This window comes from Felis catus, chromosome E3, assembly GCF_018350175.1.
Source record: "Felis catus isolate Fca126 chromosome E3, F.catus_Fca126_mat1.0, whole genome shotgun sequence".
Lineage (NCBI taxonomy): Eukaryota > Metazoa > Chordata > Mammalia > Carnivora > Felidae > Felis > Felis catus.
In genome coordinates, this window is record NC_058383.1 from 18,753,368 (window position 1) to 18,771,214 (window position 17,847).

At 60.7% G+C, this 17,847-nt stretch overlaps 2 protein-coding genes and 1 long non-coding RNA gene across 13 annotated transcripts in view; 2 read left to right on the plus strand and 1 right to left on the minus strand.

The window, feature by feature from the left end:
* SH2B1 (SH2B adaptor protein 1) lies at positions 1 to 8,471 on the plus strand. 10 transcript variants are annotated; one of them, XM_019820735.2, is made up of 9 exons: positions 1 to 396; positions 2,406 to 3,433; positions 3,700 to 3,801; positions 4,049 to 4,140; positions 4,253 to 4,428; positions 6,049 to 6,261; positions 6,446 to 6,657; positions 6,769 to 6,940; positions 7,687 to 8,471. In XM_019820735.2, exons 2-9 carry the CDS (start codon positions 2,495 to 2,497, stop codon positions 8,061 to 8,063), a joined length of 2,283 nt encoding a protein of 760 aa, XP_019676294.1. In that variant the 5' UTR covers positions 1 to 396; positions 2,406 to 2,494; the 3' UTR covers positions 8,064 to 8,471. The 10 variants fall into 10 exon arrangements, with proteins under 10 accessions (XP_019676294.1, XP_019676299.1, XP_019676298.1 ...); XM_019820740.2 differs by lacking the exon at positions 1 to 396 and adding an exon at positions 7,409 to 7,508 and having other exon boundaries at positions 503 to 3,433; positions 6,049 to 6,252; positions 6,769 to 6,996; positions 7,687 to 7,833; XM_019820741.3 differs by lacking the exon at positions 1 to 396 and adding an exon at positions 7,409 to 7,508 and having other exon boundaries at positions 504 to 3,433; positions 6,049 to 6,252; positions 7,687 to 7,840.
* Positions 8,449 to 14,399, minus strand: LOC109495210. Its single transcript, XR_002150502.2, has 2 exons — positions 12,960 to 14,399; positions 8,449 to 9,024 (listed from the first exon to the last, which is right to left on the minus strand). It is a non-coding gene; the product is annotated as an uncharacterized LOC109495210 (long non-coding RNA).
* ATP2A1 (ATPase sarcoplasmic/endoplasmic reticulum Ca2+ transporting 1) overlaps positions 12,380 to 17,847 on the plus strand; it is a 15,607-nt gene continuing 10,139 nt past the window's right edge. For both annotated transcript variants that reach the window (XM_003998733.6, XM_003998734.6), the window contains exons 1-5: positions 12,380 to 12,700; positions 13,040 to 13,057; positions 13,461 to 13,543; positions 14,973 to 15,077; positions 15,774 to 15,912. In XM_003998733.6, coding sequence (XP_003998782.1) covers positions 12,583 to 12,700; positions 13,040 to 13,057; positions 13,461 to 13,543; positions 14,973 to 15,077; positions 15,774 to 15,912 — 463 coding nt within the window. In that variant the 5' untranslated portion in view covers positions 12,380 to 12,582. The remainder of the gene's footprint in view (positions 12,701 to 13,039; positions 13,058 to 13,460; positions 13,544 to 14,972; positions 15,078 to 15,773; positions 15,913 to 17,847) is intronic.

A 17,847-nucleotide genomic window follows, 5' to 3' on the forward strand; every position in this document is an offset into this window, starting at 1 on the left:
CGAGACTCTATCCCCTAAGGTGGCTTCTCGTGGTTGAAGCCTCTTCCTTTGTCCCGACTTTCCTTCGAGAGGCCGCCTGGTGGCATCCACCCCCTGCCCATGATTGCTTTCGGGGTCCCTTTTAGGAGCAAGCGGAGAAGCCCCTCAGCCGTCCGAGGGTCACCCCCCTCTGAGCACTCGATGGGTTTGCACGGACTAGGAAGGTGGCGGAACTGAGCGTATAGGTGCCCTTCCCTCTCGCAGCTCTTCTCTATGGTCGCTTCCTTCGGTGACGGGAAAAGGGGTCCCGGCGCCTGCGCAGAAGCGGCCTGGGAGCTAGTCGCGGAGTGCGGGGGGAGGGGCAGGGAGCGGGAGCTGCCGCCGCCGCCGGAGCTAACCGCGGGGACCGAGATGCAGGTGGGACCGGAACCGGAACCCCCCCTCTTCAAGTACCTCTTCCCTCGCCGCGACCCGGCCCCGGCGCCTGAGAGGAGCCCTGGGTGGGGGCGGGCGTGGGGGGTGGGGGCAGAGGCAGGAGGGGCGCTCGGCCCCGGAGAGTGCAGCAGACGGGGCTGGTCCCGAGGCGGCTGCGGCCCCGGGGAATGGGCGGGTCGAGGGTGTCCAGGGAGTAGGGTCGGGTCGGAGTGCATTGACCACCGGGCCCAGAGGGTCCGAGCCGGGAGCGGAGCCTGCACCCTCCACCACCCGCCCTTCGGGAAATTTCAGAACTGAGCCCAGAGGCAGGTGCACCGGGGGAATGTGTCTGAGGCTTGCTTGGCAGAAGAGAAACTGAGTCACCAGCTCAGGAGCCGCAGGGTCAGCGGGCCTGAAGGGGGCCGGGTCTGCCAGTGGTGCAGAGGGTTGGGCGGGCCTGTGTGAGCCGAGGTGGCCACTGCCTGGAGATCGCTCTCCCTGCTGCGTCTGCACCTCTTGGCTCGGTTCCCCTGTGCTCCATGACTCTTGCGTCTCCTGGCTTCTCGTTGGTTTGGAATTGTCCCTGTGGTTGGAGCCATCTGAATGTGTAGGATCTAGGCCAAGGAGGAAGGGGAGGGGTCGCTGGTTGTGGGTCTGAGCAGGAGTCTGAGGTTTGGGGAGACTTTCCTGAGCTGTCCTCCCCGCAGCCCTGGTGCCAGTCATCATCCAACGTAATATGGGGGAGGAACACTAACAAAGAGCCATGGGTTATAAATGCCAGGCCCAGCTCTGCCACTTGCTAGTTGTAAGAGCTTGGGAAGCCTCTTCCTTTCTCTGATTTCTCTCTTGGAAAAATTGGAACCCATAAAGATAGTAATAACGGGGCAGGCATTTGTGGTGTGCTTGCTTTCTGCCAAGCCCTGACAGGTTCCGTTTGATTTTCCCCGCGAGTCTAGGAGTTAGGGATCATGAGCTCTGTTTTATAGATACACGCCCGCAGTTCCGAGAGGATATAGGATCTGTTCAAGATCACGCAGCTAGTAGGTGGCCGAGCTGGGATTTCATCCCAGGTCCAACTCCACGTCCCACAGCCTTAACCACCAGGCTCACCAGCCTTTAGGGCACCCTCCCCAGTGAAAGAAGAGGAAGTGAGAAACCCTAGGGCCCCAGCTCCCTGTTATGTTTTATTTACTTTGTGGCCAAGAAAGACTTGCCCTGACCCAACCCACAGTCTTCCCCCGCCTGGTGCTGCCTGGTGCTGCTGCTTCTGGGCCCCAGGCTGAAGGCACAAAGAACTGGGCTGTGGCCATTCCAAGCCTCTGTCACACCGTGCTGGGGTGCTGGGCCCTGGGGTCCGCTTTCAGGACAGTTCTGGTTTGAGTCCATCATCCATTCCGCCTCTTGACTGAGCAGACTCCCTCCCCAGAGCTGGACCTCAGGACGCGCGAGGCAGGGTCTCTAAGTGCTGCAGACCTAGCTCCCTGAGAGCTGGGGCAGGGAGGGGCTGTGACAGGCTGGTCCAGCCAGTCCCTGGGGACGAGGACTATGCAGTGGGCAAAACCGTAGACTTGGAGTTCTGAGACTTCTCTGAGCTTCGGTTTCCTCACCTATTATCAAGGTTATTAAAGCCTGTTGCAGGGAAAGGTAAGAACACATGGGAAGCATGTGATAAACCTCGAAGGACCTGTTTTGGAGAAGGGAGGTGGTGTGAGTGGTAACGACTCCTTTTTAGAGGCAGGTGCTTTGCGGCCGCGTGTCGCTCCTGGAACCAGAACCAGGGGAAGTGGGTTGGGAAGGCAGCGGGGCAGGTGCACCTCCCTCCCCCCGGGGAGCCAGCTGAATGGGGTGTGTGGGGTGTGAGGCTCTGGGAAAGGGAAGGGAGGCGGTGTGGTGTGTTCCCCGCTGCTTTCCGAGGAGTCCAGACCAGAGTGGGGAGTCCGCTCGGGGTGGGGCTCTGCCCCCAGTCCCACCTCAGCAGTGACTCGGTGTATGTGCCTCTCTTCCTTCTGCAGCTGCTGTCGCTCACCCCGTGTCTTCTGGCCGCTTCCCTCTTTGCTGCCCCTCCCCACAGGCTCCCCCTCTCCACCTCCTGGGGACCATCATGAATGGTGCCCCTTCCCCGGAGGACGGGGCCTCCCCCTCCCCTCCCCCTTTGCCACCACCCCCTCCCCCGAGTTGGCGGGAGTTCTGTGAGTCCCACGCCCGGGCTGCCGCCCTGGATTTTGCCCGCCGTTTTCGCCTCTACCTGGCCTCCCACCCCCAGTATGCAGGGCCCGGGGCTGAGGCTGCCTTCTCCCGCCGTTTTGCTGAGCTCTTCCTGCAGCATTTTGAAGCTGAGGTGGCCCGGGCCTCCGGCTCCCTCTCACCACCCATCCTGGCTCCCCTGAGTCCCGGTGTGGAGATCCCGCCACACGACCTGTCCCTTGAGAGCTGCAGGGTGGGCGGGCCCCTGGCTGTGCTGGGCCCTTCTCGATCATCTGAGGACCTGGCCGGCCCCCTCCCTTCCTCAGTCTCTTCCTCTTCTACGACCTCCTCGAAGCCGAAGCTAAAGAAACGCTTCTCTCTCCGCTCCGTGGGTCGCTCGGTCCGCGGTTCAGTCCGCGGCATCCTGCAGTGGCGGGGGACCGTTGACCCACCCTCCCCAGCTGGGCCCCTCGAGACCTCATCGGGCCCCCCAGTCCTGGGTGGAAACAGCAACTCCAACTCCTCTGGTGGGGCTGGGACCATTGGCAGGGGACTGGTTAGTGATGGAACATCCCCCGGGGACAGATGGACTCACCGATTTGAGAGGCTGAGACTCAGTCGGGGTGGGGGGGCCTTGAAGGATGGAGCAGGGATGGTGCAGAGGGAAGAGCTGCTGAGTTTCATGGGGGCTGAAGAGGCAGCCCCGGACCCAGCCGGAGTGGGCCGGGGAGGAGGGGCAGCTGGGCCTACCTCAGGGGGAGGAGGGCAGCCTCAGTGGCAGAAGTGTCGCTTACTGCTTCGAAGTGAAGGAGAAGGAGGAGGAGGAAGCCGTCTGGAGTTCTTTGTACCGCCCAAGGTGAGGCCCCGAGGAGGGTGGGGACCCACCGGGAGCGGGGCGATCGAGCCACCGGAGTGGGACAGCCCACACGCATAGCCCTGCTCGCTTTGGTTTCTAAAGCTCCTGGCCCTGGGGTAGCAGCTGTGGGCAGGACCGCAAAAGTAGTGCTGTGGTCCTTTGTCTGACTCCCTTAGGGCTTGGGAGGAAAGATGGGTCTCTGGAGGGAAGTGAAAGGGGGTCCCTGCCCACCGAAAGTTTGGCTCCTGCTTTCTTTCCCAACTTAGGCGTCTCGGCCTCGACTCAGCATTCCCTGCTCTACCATCACGGACGTGCGGACAACCACAGCCCTGGAGATGCCTGACCGGGAGAACACGTTTGTGGTTAAGGTAGGGGCTCTGGGCTCCTGCCCCCTCGGGGAGCGCTTGTTCTGGGGAGAAAGCTAGGACAGCACACTGAAACAAGGAACTTGGTGACCGGAGGTGCCTGTATGTTGCCCAGGGCCTCGAGAGTGTGTCTGGGGCAGTAGCCCCTCCGGGAGGAGGAAAGGGGGGGAGGGTGTTCTTGTTGTCAGCAGGGGTGGCTAAGGGCCTCCGGACCTGGAAGTGGCCCGTGGGCCTCCTCTTGTCCCCATAGGTGGAAGGCCCCTCCGAGTACATCCTGGAGACAGTTGATGCTCTACATGTGAAGGCCTGGGTGTCTGACATCCAAGAATGCCTGAGCCCGGGGTGAGTGAGGAGCCTGACTGTTGTCACTGAGGGGACCCGGTGGGGGTGGGGAGCAGCCTTGGGGCTGTCACTGGTGAGTTGCCTCACAACACCATTTTCCCTGTCTCTGCAGACCCTGCCCCGCTACCAGTCCCCGCCCCATGACCCTCCCCCTGGCCCCTGGGACCTCATTCCTTACGAGGGAGAACACAGACAGCCTGGAGCTGCCCTGCCTCAATCACTCAGAGAGCCTGCCCAGCCAGGATCTGCTGCTGGGACCCAGCGAGAGCAATGACCGCCTGTCGCAGGGTAAGGGCGGAGCCTTAGAGCGCTGTGAACTTCAGAACCCCACCGTGCCAGGCCCAGGCCCTCCCTCCCGACTCTACCGCGCACCCCAGTCCCACCCCTTAGCCGCCTCTTGTCACCCACCGACTGCCCGTCCCTTGTCCCCGTACGTGCCACACCGCAGTTTGCCACTTAGAACCGTCACCATCGCCGCCTCGCACGAACCCCAGGCGAACTCCCGTCCGGCCTTCCGTGTCCGGCCTTGTCTCCTTTTCCGTAAGCCTTGTGCAGATGTCCACTCTGGCTGGACATAGTGGTTCCCTTCTCCGAGCTCCCGGAACACTTTGTACACATCTTTGTTTTGTTCTTACTGTGCATTTCTGTACACGTGTCAACGGCACGAGATCTTCTCTCGACTCTGTACTTCTTGGCCTGACTAAAGATGCACAGGCCCTACCCACACACAGGCACGCCCAAAGACATGCATCTGCCTGGCCCAGTTCACCTTTGTAGACTCCATTATACTCTCTCTCCTGCTCCTCTGTTCTGGGTGTAGGGTTCATGGTGCCTGGCTGTGATCACTGAGGAAACAAATGGGTTAAAGAATGTTGGAGCTAGGATGGACCTTACGAGTCATTAGGTCCAATCTCCTCGTTTCCAGACCCCTCAGGCAGCTAAGACCAGGGAGGGGAAATGGCTTTTCTGAGGTCACCTGAGGGTCACTGACAAAGACGGGGGCCACGCCGGTCCGCTTCCTGCACCACTACACCTGTCTTCTGAGCGCTGACAACGTACGCCACTGCCGTGGGCTCGGGCCTGCCACCAGCAGACATTCAGCAATGCCCTGCCACCTCCCTGACCTTGTGCGAGGCTCCGGGGCAGGATAGGGGAGCCCGGAGATGCCCGAGACGAGCTTCTTGCCTTCCGTGGGCTCTCGCTCCCTCTGGAAAGCAGGACGCTAACACGGAGAGCCTGTACTTAGTGTTCTCTGAGCAGCACAGGCAGAGAGCTTCCCGGGAGCTCAGAGGAAGCGGAGAGTCGGGGAAGGTGGGATAGACAGGATACTACACAGAGGAGGTGAGAGGAAAGAACAGGGCTTGGAGGAGGAGGCAGAGGGCAAGAGCACAGCCCTGCAGTGGGGGCGGGGGAGCCCGGGAGCCCTGGGCAAATCAGACAGGATGCTCAGGCTGGCATGGAGGGCACAGGGACACGAGTTAACGTGAAGGTCAGGTCGCCTAGGTTGGGCAGATCGGTAGGAGGATCTCTTGACGTCTCTGAGGGTTGGAGAGTTGGTCCTGAAGGCCGGAAAAGGACCCTATGTGATGCGGAAATATCCGAGGGATTCTTCGCGACGCCCACCTCCGCGACAGTCGCTGTCATTTCAGCGGTCGATTCAGAGAAACTAGAGGCGCGTTGGACTCCAGGCCCTCCGGACGGTCCGTCTGTGGTCCCTCAGCAGGGCCTGAGGCAGAAGTCGGGAGCCGGAGGGGCAGAACAGCAGCGGCCGCCGCCGACAGAAGGACCCGGGATTCCGGCCGGCCGACCGTGCCGGTGCGCGCAGGACAGACTGGCTGGTGGCCGGCCAGTCCTGGCAAAGAGTAGTTTCTCGGCTTCTCAACCTGGCCCTCCTCCCTTGTTTTCCAGGGGCTTACGGGGGCCTCTCAGACCGCCCCTCGGCGTCCATCTCCCCCAGCTCCGCCTCCATCGCCGCCTCCCATTTTGACTCCATGGAACTGCTTCCCCCAGAGTTGCCCCCCCGTATCCCCATCGAAGAGGGACCCCCAGCAGGCACAGCCCATCCCCTCTCAGCTCCCTACCCACCCCTGGACACTCCGGAGACGGCCACAGGTACCAGAGGTGAGAGTGTGTGTCTGCGTCCAGGCCCGGTTGCCCGCCCTCGGGAGACTCTCCTCTCGGGATCCTGAAGGATCTGACCCGGGGGAGGGAGGTGACATGTGAGGGGAAAGCAAGGCTTTTCTTCTCCCAGGATGGGGGAGGCTTCCCTGACACCCCGGTTTCCCTCCCTCTCTCCTTCCTGAAGGATCATTCCTGTTCCAGGGGGAGTCAGAGGGAGGTGAAGGGGACCAGCCCCTCTCAGGGTATCCTTGGTTCCACGGGATGCTCTCTCGACTCAAGGCCGCCCAGCTAGTGCTGGCCGGAGGCACCGGCTCCCATGGCGTCTTCCTGGTACGTCAGAGTGAGACGAGACGGGGTGAATACGTCCTCACTTTCAACTTCCAGGGCAAGGCCAAGGTGAGTGAGGAAGAGGCCGTGCGGCACGCAGTGAGCCCGCGGGTGGAGTGGGGGAACGTGGCCGTGCAGGGGAGAGGGGCTCCCGCTTCACTCTGCTCATCCTGCCCTCAGCACCTGCGCCTGTCGCTGAACGAGGAGGGTCAGTGCCGGGTCCAGCACTTGTGGTTCCAGTCCATTTTCGATATGCTCGAGCATTTCCGAGTGCACCCCATCCCTCTGGAGTCTGGAGGCTCCAGTGACGTTGTTCTTGTCAGCTATGTCGTGTCCTCCCAGCGACAGCAGGGTGAGCAGAGCAGGTCTGCAGGGGAGGAGGTGCCCGTGCACCCAAGAAGCGAGGAGGTGTGTGTGCCAGCAAGATGGGGCGGGGGGCTGTGAGGAGGAGAGGCTTCGTTAGGGAGAGTAGGGCAGAGCAGGCTCCTGGGTGTTGGGCTTTCGGAGGGGAAGCAGGACACTGAGGACGTAGGGAGGCAGAGGTTCCTCACTGGAGCCGGGAGGAAGCAGAAGCTGGGCCGGTGCATCCCCATTCCATCAGACCCCTCTGTTCCATCATCTGTGTGTCTCTTGGATCGGTCCTCTCCAGTCTTGTCTTTGCCCTTTGTCACAATCTCACCTTGGGCCTGCCCTCCTGGGGGATGGCTCGGTCTGATTCCCCCCCCCCTCCTCCCTCGATGTCTGACGTCCCTGTCTGATCTCTCCTTTTCCCCACCCCAACGTCCCATCTGTCCCCACGTTGCCCCTCCCCCTCCCCCAGGCCGGGAGCAGGCCGGGAGCCATGCAGGGGTGTGCGAGGGAGATCGATGCTACCCCGATGCCTCCTCCACCCTCATGCCCTTCGGAGCGAGTGACTGTGTGTAAGTGTGGTCCTCCTCTCACCGCCGCCCATGATCCATCTTCCATGGACGGGGGGGTTGCTCAGGAGACGGGATGTGGGGGAGATAGCACGTGGCTTCTGGGGGGATGAGTGCAGGGGAGGCCGCCGCAAGAGCTGGCCTCCCCTCCACAGTCTGTCTTCTTACCATTCCTATCCAGAACCGAACACCTCCCATGACCCACCCCAGCCCCCTGAACCCCCTTCATGGACAGATCCCCCACATCCTGGGGCAGAAGAGGCGTCGGGGGCGCCAGAAGTGGCGGCAGCAGCAGCCGCAGCAGCCAAAGAGAGGCAAGAGAAAGAGAAAGCGGGCAGTGGAGGGGTCCAGGAAGAGCTGGTCCCCGTGGTTGAGCTGGTCCCCGTGGTTGAATTGGAAGAGGCCGTAGCACCAGGCACGGAGGCCCCGGGAGGCGCTGGATCTGGTGGGGACCCCGGGGCCACCCCAATGGTGCAGCTGCAGCAGTTACCACTAGGGGGCGATGGAGAAGAAGGGGGCCATCCCAGAGCCATTAATAACCAGTACTCCTTCGTGTGAGACACCCTACCCCGCTCTTTCTCCACTCTTCTTGCTCCCCAGCCCTTAGTTCATGAGATTGGGGCTGGGCAGAGATGTAGAGGAGCAGTAGGAATCCCCTCCCCACGTGCTTCCTGACCCTTGATGGCCAAGGGCATATATGTTGGTACAAGAAGAGGTTCAAGAGCCCTGTTAACTCCCCGGTTCGTACACTACAGGTGCCCCATCCCCTGGGCAGGGGATTTGGGCTCCATTACCTCCCTGAGGGGCTCTTATGGTCAGCCCCACCCCTGGGGGCCTTTTCCCCATTAACCACCCCCCCAGCCCGAGGAAGGGTGAGGGGGAAGGGCTGTCCGTTATATTAAGGTGGTTGTTGTTGTTGTTTTAAACAAAATGGAGAAGCATAAATAAATAAAAGGGTTTATCTCAGTTCCGTCGTGATGGCTGTGGCCACTGTTTGCAGCGGGGGCTGGGGCAGGTGGGGCAGGAAAGCAGCCCACTCGGCGTTGGCCGCTCCAGAGCTGAGAGGCCAGAAGGCTGCGTCAGGTCAAGTCCCTGTTGCCCTCCAGCCCTGTGCTTTCGGCCCATTGCTCCTCCGTGGGCGGTCCTGTTTGTTGAGCGGTAAGTGCGGAGCCCAATAGTGCTTCTCGGGGTTTGCGGCCAAGTTCTCTTAACGGGGCCGGACAGTGAACAGCAGGATCGGCAACCTCCAGGGACCCTTCTTGCTCTAAGTTCTTCAGTTAAGGCTTCCCACCCGAGGGAGAGAGCAGGCAGAGGGAGATCGGGGGGGCGGGGTTGGGGCACAGTGGCCGTGTTGGGTGCAGAGGGGCCCAGGGCAGGCTGGCTGCTCCCCTTCTCGGGGCCAGGCTGGGAAGCTGGGGGGTAGATGACAGAGAGCACTGGCTTTCACTCCTAGCTTTTCCTCTCCTTTGCTGTTTGGCCTAGGCCAGGTGTTAGCCTCTCCAGGCCTCAGTGTCCTCACCTGTAAAATGGGAAGTTTCGTTTGGGTTGGAGCTGCTGATCCGATTTGCTTGGCCTGGATCGTGTTTCCATTGGGATTTCACCTACAAGTTCAGATGACTGGCTTCTCCAGAAAATCAAAAGATCCACCCTCACGTGCTCCTCCGCTCTCTTTCCACATCTGCTCCATCCCTACTGGCCCACTTCACTCACGTGGCCTTCCCAGCCCCGTGGGCAGGGGTTTGCAACCCCTTTCACTCCTTGCAGCGCCCCCATTAAACCCAGGCTCTGCTCTCTGAGCTGAACTGCAGCCATGGGTTTGCAGCCCTGTGGGTGGTGGGTGTCCACAAGGAGGGGCCGGGTTCCGAAGAATCCCGCCTGTTGTGCTTCGCCCTCTCCCCTCCTCACCTCCACCCAGCGCTGCCTCTCACCTTCCTTCCCCGGGGAAGCAGGGAGCCTACGTTCTCACGCCCCTCAGCCACCGTTCCCCCACCTCCAGGAGGCCCTACCCATGCTTATGACCTTGCTATTCTGGGCCTTGCGTCCTGTTTGGAGATGGACAGGAGACAGCTGGGCTCACAGGCCACCCAGGCTGGGGGCTAGCTGGGGGAAGCCTGCTGGCTCTCCCAGTTTTGTCTAATCCCTGGGGCTCCCCCAAACCTTGGCCTCAGGAGACTGGGGATAGACTTGACCTTGCAAAGGAGGGGATGGTATGGACATCTGGGTGCTGTATTCTGGAAAGTGAGGTGGTGAGTGAAGGCTGTGGCGCCCCAGGGTAAGCAGGACATGATCCCCTCCTAATCTAGCAGCAACTGGTGCTATGAGGCTCCCCCTCCCCCTAAACCCCGCCAGCGTCAGGAACCTGCCTTCTGAAGTGGGTGGGGGAGGGGGACAAGGAGCACCCCGCACTCCAGGACCTGCATGTCTTGGCTGGAAGAGCCTCAGAGACTGTTTCCCTCTAGCCTTGCTATAAGGATGGTTGAGCTGAAGTTTGGGACCGGTCAGGGAGTGGCCAGGCTCTGTGTCCCTGTCCTTCAGAACCAGGCCTCTCCCATTAGCTTCAGCCCTCATAGGAGGGGAGGCACACCCACAACCGTGGGCTTGGAGACCCCAGCGGGAGGGATCCAAGAGAACCAGTGCCTTCCGGGTCTGCACCCCCAGGCTCCCTGACGGCCAGCCTTGTGCAGCTCTTGTCGTGTGGCTCTCCCTCTCTGGCTTCAGCTTTCCCTCTGGGAAGCTGGGGGAGGTAGGAGTCACCTTAAAGGGCCCGGCTGGCAGCAGTGTCCTGTAAAGCCTTCCTCCCTTCGGCCTCCTGCTCTCAACTCCCTCGAAGCTGCGATCCCTCCAGTCTTCCCCCCCCTTCTCCATGTTTGGGCATTCCTGCTCCTTTAAGACTGTGCCCCTGTCACTTCTCCAGGTGGTGGCGGGGAGAAGCCAGAGAGCACCAAAAGGCTTGGCAGATGCTGAGCCTGATTCTGGCCTAAGAAGGTGGGTGCTGGGCCAGATGGAGGTGCCTGTGGATGTGACCCCACTGTCTGAGCCCCCATCCCCAGGTCACAGCTTAAGGGAGGGGTTTGTTAGAACCATGAAAAGGGGGACAGAAGGAGCACCGTGTCCTCAACTCACCCAGAAGGCTCCCCTCCCCCCCAAGTCCAGGCAGAGAGGAGAAGTATGGGGGGCTAAATCCTTAAGTGCCAACCACCCCTGCTGGCCAGCCCGCTCCCCCAAAGTGAGGCTTCTCTTTCCTTTGCTCGCCGTCTCCTCTGTCATTGTCTGCTTAGGAACTTGAGTGCCAGGGAGGGAAGCAGCCTGGAGAACCCTTTCAGTGGCCTGGACTGCTGACTGTCCATCTTAGGAAGCCGGAGGCCTAGACGCAGGAAGGACTTGAGGCTCCTTCTTCCCTTCCCTGACCTTCCACTGCTACTCTCACTGAACCTCTCTCCTCTCTCCGCCCTCCTTTCCTCCCCTGCCCACAGCCCAGGCTACCCTCTGCTCCTCCAGCAGCTGCCCTGGTAGCAACCAAAAGACGCCCCCGTCCTGGAGCAGGGGTGGGGGTGGGGGGCTCAGAGCAGCTGCTTCTATGAGGAAGCTGACACCAAGGCCAGCCGCTCAGCAACAACTTGTGGCTTTGCACCCAGCCCTGGGCCCCCACCCACCTGGCTGCCGCATGCCAGCTCCCTGCTGTCCCTTTTCCCCATTGCTCCTCAGACTTCCCTCTGACCCGGGCAGCCCTGTCTCTGTTTCCCCAGCTCTGTTCTGTCCTTATTTCCCCTAGACCTGTCCCCATCGAGCTACCCCCTCCCCATTCCTTCCGTCTGGGACCTCTACCCTATCCAGCTTCCCAGCCCCCTTCCCTTGACACCCCTTCCTCCCTCATGCCTCTTCCTGTGGGATGTGCCCGGCACCTGAGCAGCTCTGATCCTCTCTCCCCTGGAGGAGATACTTCAGGGTCGGGGGGAGTGCAGACCACACATCATCTGGGGTCTGCCATGTGAGCCCCTTGAATTAAAGAATCCAGTGGGGGATGAGGTGACCCTCATTCCATGACTGGGGGTGACTCCCGCCCCCAACCTGAAACATTTATCCCTCTCCCTCTGCCATCAGCACATTCTGTAGCCTCTTGGATTACCTGGCTGTCTGGGTATCCCATTTTCTTGGGGGGGGGATTCCCTATCAGGGATGGGGGGGCCCCCGAAGGCTACATTCCCAGAGGCTGAGTTAGAGCAATGGGGAGGGGGGGTAGTTTGGGGGAGAGACAGGCAGTCCTGGCTTTGCTCACCAGGGCTTGGACACTAAATCCCTTGTTGATGGCTGCAGCAACCCCTCCCGAGGGTAGGGTTACCATCTTCTGCCCTGTCCCCTTGACCCTCTCCCCTCCCTACTTCCCCTTGTCCCTCTAGAACCATTTCCTCTGGCCCCCAAAAGGATGTTGTCCCCCTCTCCAGTCCCCTGAAGGTTGGAGTATCTGCAGACTGGGTGAGGAAGAAGGAGACTGTCACAATAGAAACAGGTTGAGAGCGGGTGGAACGGGATGGGGGTCGGGGAAAGAGAAGGGTGGAGGCCTGAGGGTAGAAGTGGGGAAGAACTGGGGGCATGAGTTTGGAACAGGAAGTTCGCTACAACCAAGGAAGTCCAGGCAATTGGGGGAGGGGTCCGCAGAAGACAGAAAGTGAAGTCTTTCCCTGCCCCCCCCCTTCCCTGGGGCTGGGGCCACCTTAGCTTCCCTCATGAGTGACATCTCAGGCTGCAGCCCCACTGTTCCCCCTCTGTCAGCAGAAATATCTCTCTTCTGACCCCTCCTGCCGGAGTCTTAGCCAGCCAATCCCTGATCTGGGCGGGGGGAGCCTGGCCCCCCCTACTCCCTCATAAGGACCAGCTGGGGGCTGGGGGGGTGGCCGGCTGCTGCAAGTGGGACGGGGGTCAGAGCTTCGTGGAGGGAAGAAAATCCTGGGGGGGGGCAGGAGAGAAAAAACAAGAAACCCAGACAAACAGGCAGTTGGACGCACTGAGGAAGACCCCCAACGCGTGAGAACTCCCCAGAAGGAGCACACCGCCCCCTGGCCCCCAGGAAGGGAGCACAATGGAGGCTGCACACTCCAAGACCACAGAAGAATGTCTGGCCTATTTTGGGGTGAGCGAGACTACAGGCCTGACGCCGGACCAAGTGAAGCGGCACCTAGAGAAATACGGCCCCAATGGTAAGTGTCTCTTAGATGAAAGGCTGGTAACGCCCTCTTGCTCCCCCACAACACAGACATAGACACACACTCACACACTTAGACACACTGGAGTCTCTCCCTCCCGAGTACCTCAGGGAAGAGGTTGGCCGTGTCCGGTGACTGCAGGGGTTAAGAGGATACTGACAAAACAGGGTCCCTGAGGCTCAGAGTTTTGGGAGGTTTTCTGGGATGACCTTGGTGAACCTCAGATGCCCTTTTGGTGACCTGATTCTCTTACCTTAGCCACAGAATCCTGGGGGGGGGGCATTAGACTGAGCCCCAAATGAATGTGTCTTTTTCTTCTTTTTCCCTGGGTAGAGCTCCCTGCTGAGGAAGGTAAGTTACTGGAATCTCTGGACTCTCTTAATGACACTCCTCCCCACACCCCCCACTCCCTTCTCTCCACCTTCTCCCGACTGACTCCTGGGGCAAATACCCTCCCCAAAGGTTAAATAAAGGCTGGCTGGGGGCAGGAGAGTCCCGGTACTTTCTCTGTGAGGCCTCCAGCCCTTGAACAACTAACCACAACTTTGGGGAGCCTGTTTCTGGACTCCTGGCGAGCTCCCTCAGTCCTTCTCTCAGTACCAAGCGGCTTGCCCATCACCCCCAGAACCTTCCTGCTTAGGCTGTGGAAATCAGGCCACTCTCAGCCCCTGGATCCCAGCCTGCACCTGGAGTCCCAGCCATTCATCCACCAGACCTTAACCGTGGGGGCCCCCTCCCCTGCCTCTTCTCCCAGGGAAGTCCCTGTGGGAGTTGGTGATAGAGCAGTTTGAAGACCTCCTGGTGCGGATCCTTCTCCTGGCCGCCTGCATTTCCTTCGTAAGTGTGGGAGGGCATCTGGGGCCGGCCGGGGTGTGGGTCGGGGATCTGGAGCATCCACGGGGCTGCGGGGGGCGGGGGGCGGAGTGGGGGGGCTCCGGCCCCTCTGGTCCAAGCCCTCGGCATCCTGTTCCCCAAACCAGAGCCGAGGAGGGTATGGGGGGGGGGGGCGTGCTGATGCGCATACGCCTCGGTCCTCCCCACACCCCACAGGCAGGTTTTATTTTAAGCTTTAAGGGTGTTCTCGGCCAAAACACTGAAGCTAAGCCACCCCCGCAGCTTCAAGGGCTTCGAGGGCTCGGGTTACCCCCCCCAAACGCTGGGCTCCCCGCTCCCCGGCTCAGGGCTCAGACACGGCTGCGCTCAGGCCACCACCGCTCCCGGCATGCCCCGGGGCGCACAGCCGCTCCACCAATCCCCGAGCCTCCTGGCCCCCCTGCCCCACCCTCTCGGCGCCGATTGGTCAGGGCAAAGACTCCCTCCCAGAGGCGGGAAAGAGCTGCTGGTGTGAGGGTGCCCCCAGATGTGCCAGAAGGCCCAGCCGGACCCCTTACCTGTCTCCGGGCTTCGCTGCCGGCCGCTGTCCAGACTGGGACTCCTGGGGCCCCCCCTCCCCCCTTCACCCCGCTGGCCTGACCTTACTCGCCCTCGCCGGGCCCCTCCTAGCGGCAGGACCAACACCTGTCTGGCCCAGGAGCCCCCCTCGACACCGAGCACTCCAGCAGCCCATCTTTTAGAGTTTCTTCCTTAACATCTTAGTCCTGCTGGAAGACAAGACTGGGGGCCAAGATGTCTCCCTGTCCCCTGCTCTCCGTCATGGAGGCCCTAGAGGCCCCTGAGTACTAGCTGGCAGGGCCTCCCTTCTCCCTTCTCAGATTTGCTCCTTGACATTTGCCTGTAGCTGTTGCCCGGCAGTGGCAACAGCTGGGGTGGGGTGTGTACAGGAGGCCCCGTAACACTATCCCCCCTCCTGCTCCCTCATGAAATTGGAGCTTCCCTGCCTTGGGCTGTTGGGGAGGGCTGGCGGGGGGGGGGGGCGGGGGGGGCAGCGTCTGCGAGGACCACAGGGTTTTCCCTGTGGAGTTTTGTCTCCCATGGGATGGATGTGGTTGTGGGGGGCGGTCGCTGGCCTGGGTGTCCTGCGAGCTTTGTTTCCAGGCCAACAGCTCGGCCAGGGAAATCCGAAAGCATTCCCAGTTAAACCCCGAGCTGTACACGTCTACACCTGCACATTCCCGCTGCATAACAGCAGTGGCTGTGCCCCTGTGAGTCTGCACTTTGGAGCGCGTAGGACCTCAGACATGCGGGGCTGCGGTACCCACGTGATGCCCAGCCCTGTTGCCTCCTGCACACTTTTGCAGCCTCACTGCCTTTCTTTATGTGTTCGGGGGGCTATATCACCTGTTATTCTCCCTTCCCCTGCTCCCAGGTGCTGGCCTGGTTCGAGGAAGGTGAAGAAACCATCACTGCCTTTGTTGAACCCTTTGTCATCCTCTTGATCCTCATTGCCAATGCCATCGTGGGGGTTTGGCAGGTTAGCAGTGACCCCGCCTCAGTCCTTACATCCTGACACTAAACATGAAGCCATCCTCCCTCCCAGTCTCCTCCTCCTCCGTCACTTCCTCTGGGCTTGCCTTGTTCTCTGTTTCTAATGCCAGGTTTGGAAAGGGGATGGAGTGTGGGAAAGAGGGGGGGGGGTGGGGAGACTGGTGTTCCCACTGTCACTTGCTGGCTGGATAACCCAGGCAAGTTCCTTCACCTCTCTCAGCCTCAGTTTCCTCATCCATAAAGTGGGGTTAACAATCCTGTCCCTCAGAGTTGTGGTGAAATGTACCAGGATGAGTGTGAAGTAGCCAGCCCCGTGCCTGGCATATAGTAGCAGCTCAATAAATGCAGTTTGATTTTCCTTCTTACCTTACCACCCTCTACTTTTCCTGCCCCTTGCTTTCAGATTTTCTTTGATTCTCTTTTCTTCTCTCCTCTGAACATCCTTACCTGTTTTCAGCCATAAGTGACAGTTTCCTCGACACACACACCTACCTTCACGTGGTAGGTGTGTCTTACTCCCCTGTGCCAGAAGTCAGGGCTGCATAACCTGCTCTTCCTCTGTCCTGTCCCTGTTTCTCCGAGGACTCTGGCCCCTGCCCCTAATCCTCCCCGGCCAGTCCCCTCCCCTTCTACAACCTTCCTCCCTCTGATGACCCTCCTCTCCTCCACCCCGTCCCTCCAGGAGCGTAATGCAGAGAATGCCATTGAGGCTCTGAAGGAATATGAACCCGAGATGGGGAAAGTCTACCGGGCTGACCGCAAGACAGTCCAGAGGATCAAGGCTCGGGACATTGTCCCCGGGGACATTGTGGAGGTGGCTGGTGAGTGATGGGAGTGAGTGGTCCAGGAAGGGAGGCCTTGAGTTCAAGACAGGGAGGATGTGTATGTTGAGGGTGGGGGCCCCTGATTCTGGTGTCCGGGAGGTAGCCAGGATGGTGGAACCTTTGCCTCTCCTTCCCAGACTCCTCAGGAGGTCACCCCAGGGCACTGTGGCCACAGCACCCCTCCCCGTCAGAGTCTCAGCAGGAACAGCCAGTCCTGTCCCTGACGCTGCAGGCGGACCCCTTGCTCCCCCTCCTCTCACCCAGCACTTGCAAGCAACAGGTGGAACCTAGTCCCTGCCAATGGCCCCGTCTCCACCCCCCTCCCGAAGCCTGGCTTCCCACTCCTTCCACCCACCCCCAAGCTTGGTCAGCTTTAAATCTTGACCTCTCAGTGCCCTTGAGGCCTCTTGAAGGGGAAGGAGTGAGGGTAGAAGGGAGGGGGGGTGCCGAAGGCTCAAGCCCCCAACCATGTAAGGGAAACTCAGGGCCCAGCAGGGAGCACGGGACCTGGGAGGAGGGAGCTCAAGGAGGGGCCCCGCCTCTCCGGTGAGGGACACTTAATGCCTGACCAGGGAGGGGTGGGGGCCGGGTGGCTAAGATTACTGGGATTCTGCCCCCTTCAGCGGTTTTTATATTGGCCCCGCACAGGCCTTCCCACATCTCTAGGGCCCTGGCATAGGGGGATGGATCTAGGCCTCCTTCCTTCCACAAGACTCCCAAGTTGCCACCATGGGCAACCTGGGGAGAGGGAGGGAGGGCGGGCTGAAGACCCCGCTGCGCCATTACAGGGCCGCCCTGCCACGGTGACAGTTTGGAGTCAGCGCCATGAACGTCTATAAATATCGCTGGGGCTTGGGTGACAGGGTGTCCCGCCCAACTCCGTGGCCACCTCCTCCCTCCTCCGTCAGCTTCCTCCGGCATAGGAGGAGGGACCCTAGAAACAGGGAAAGGGAAACGGCCCCGCGAACCCTGTCCCCAGTACCATCTGTGGGACCAGGCGGGATTAGCAGAGCCTCTGGGGGGTGATTAGCCTCCCCAGAGGCCCTGAAGTCCAGGGGGGCGTTACCCGCCTTGTCAGCCCACCCACGAGGTGGTTTCCCGTACTGACCCACCCCCGTGGATCTCCCGTGGCCTGCCCCCACGCTTGCTAGCTCGGCTTTCCCCAGCCCACCCCCTATTCCTTGTTTCCTGCAGACCTCCCCTGCTCTCCCATCATCTCCCCAGCTCACTCACCGAGGCTTCCTGCCTTCCCTCAGGTGCTCAGACCAGGGCCTGGCGGGTTTCTAACGTGCGCGCGGTCCTGCGGCCTCCGCCAGGCCCTGCTGAACCTGCGCCCTCTGCCCCTGCGGCTCCTCCCTCTCCTCCTGCTTCTTCCCTTCTCCCCCTTCCCCCTTGCTCCAGCTTTTGTCCTGCTTGACACTGATTTTCTCAATTTCCATGTTTTCTCCCGTTTCTTGTTGTTCCCCTGCCCCGTGATTCCATGGCATTCGCTCCCCCGGATGCGCGTCCCGCAAATTTGCCGTTTTCTTCAGTTCTTTTCCTGCCCTTCTCTCCTCACTTTTCTCCCTCTTGTTTCCCTCTCTGTTTTGCTGTCCCGTTACACAACTGGACCATTCCTAATTTTCCTTTTGGCCACTCGGTGCACGTTATCCAGCACGTGCTATGTGCCAGGCAGTGCCCAGGGCCCACTCACGGGCTCACAGCCCCAGGGGGAGAAAAGCGACAAGGGGGCAATTGGAATGAATGTTGAGGGGGGGGGGTGCTTGCTAGGGCTTCAGCAACGCACACCAAGGGCCTGACACAAGCTCAGTGTGGGCACCCAGCCCTGGCGACCTGAAGGACGAGGTAAGGTAGTCAGACGAAGATTGGGCTTTTCTTGGGAAGGAAGAAAACTCCTTCCTCAACTGACTTCACTCTTGTCTGCTCTTCCCA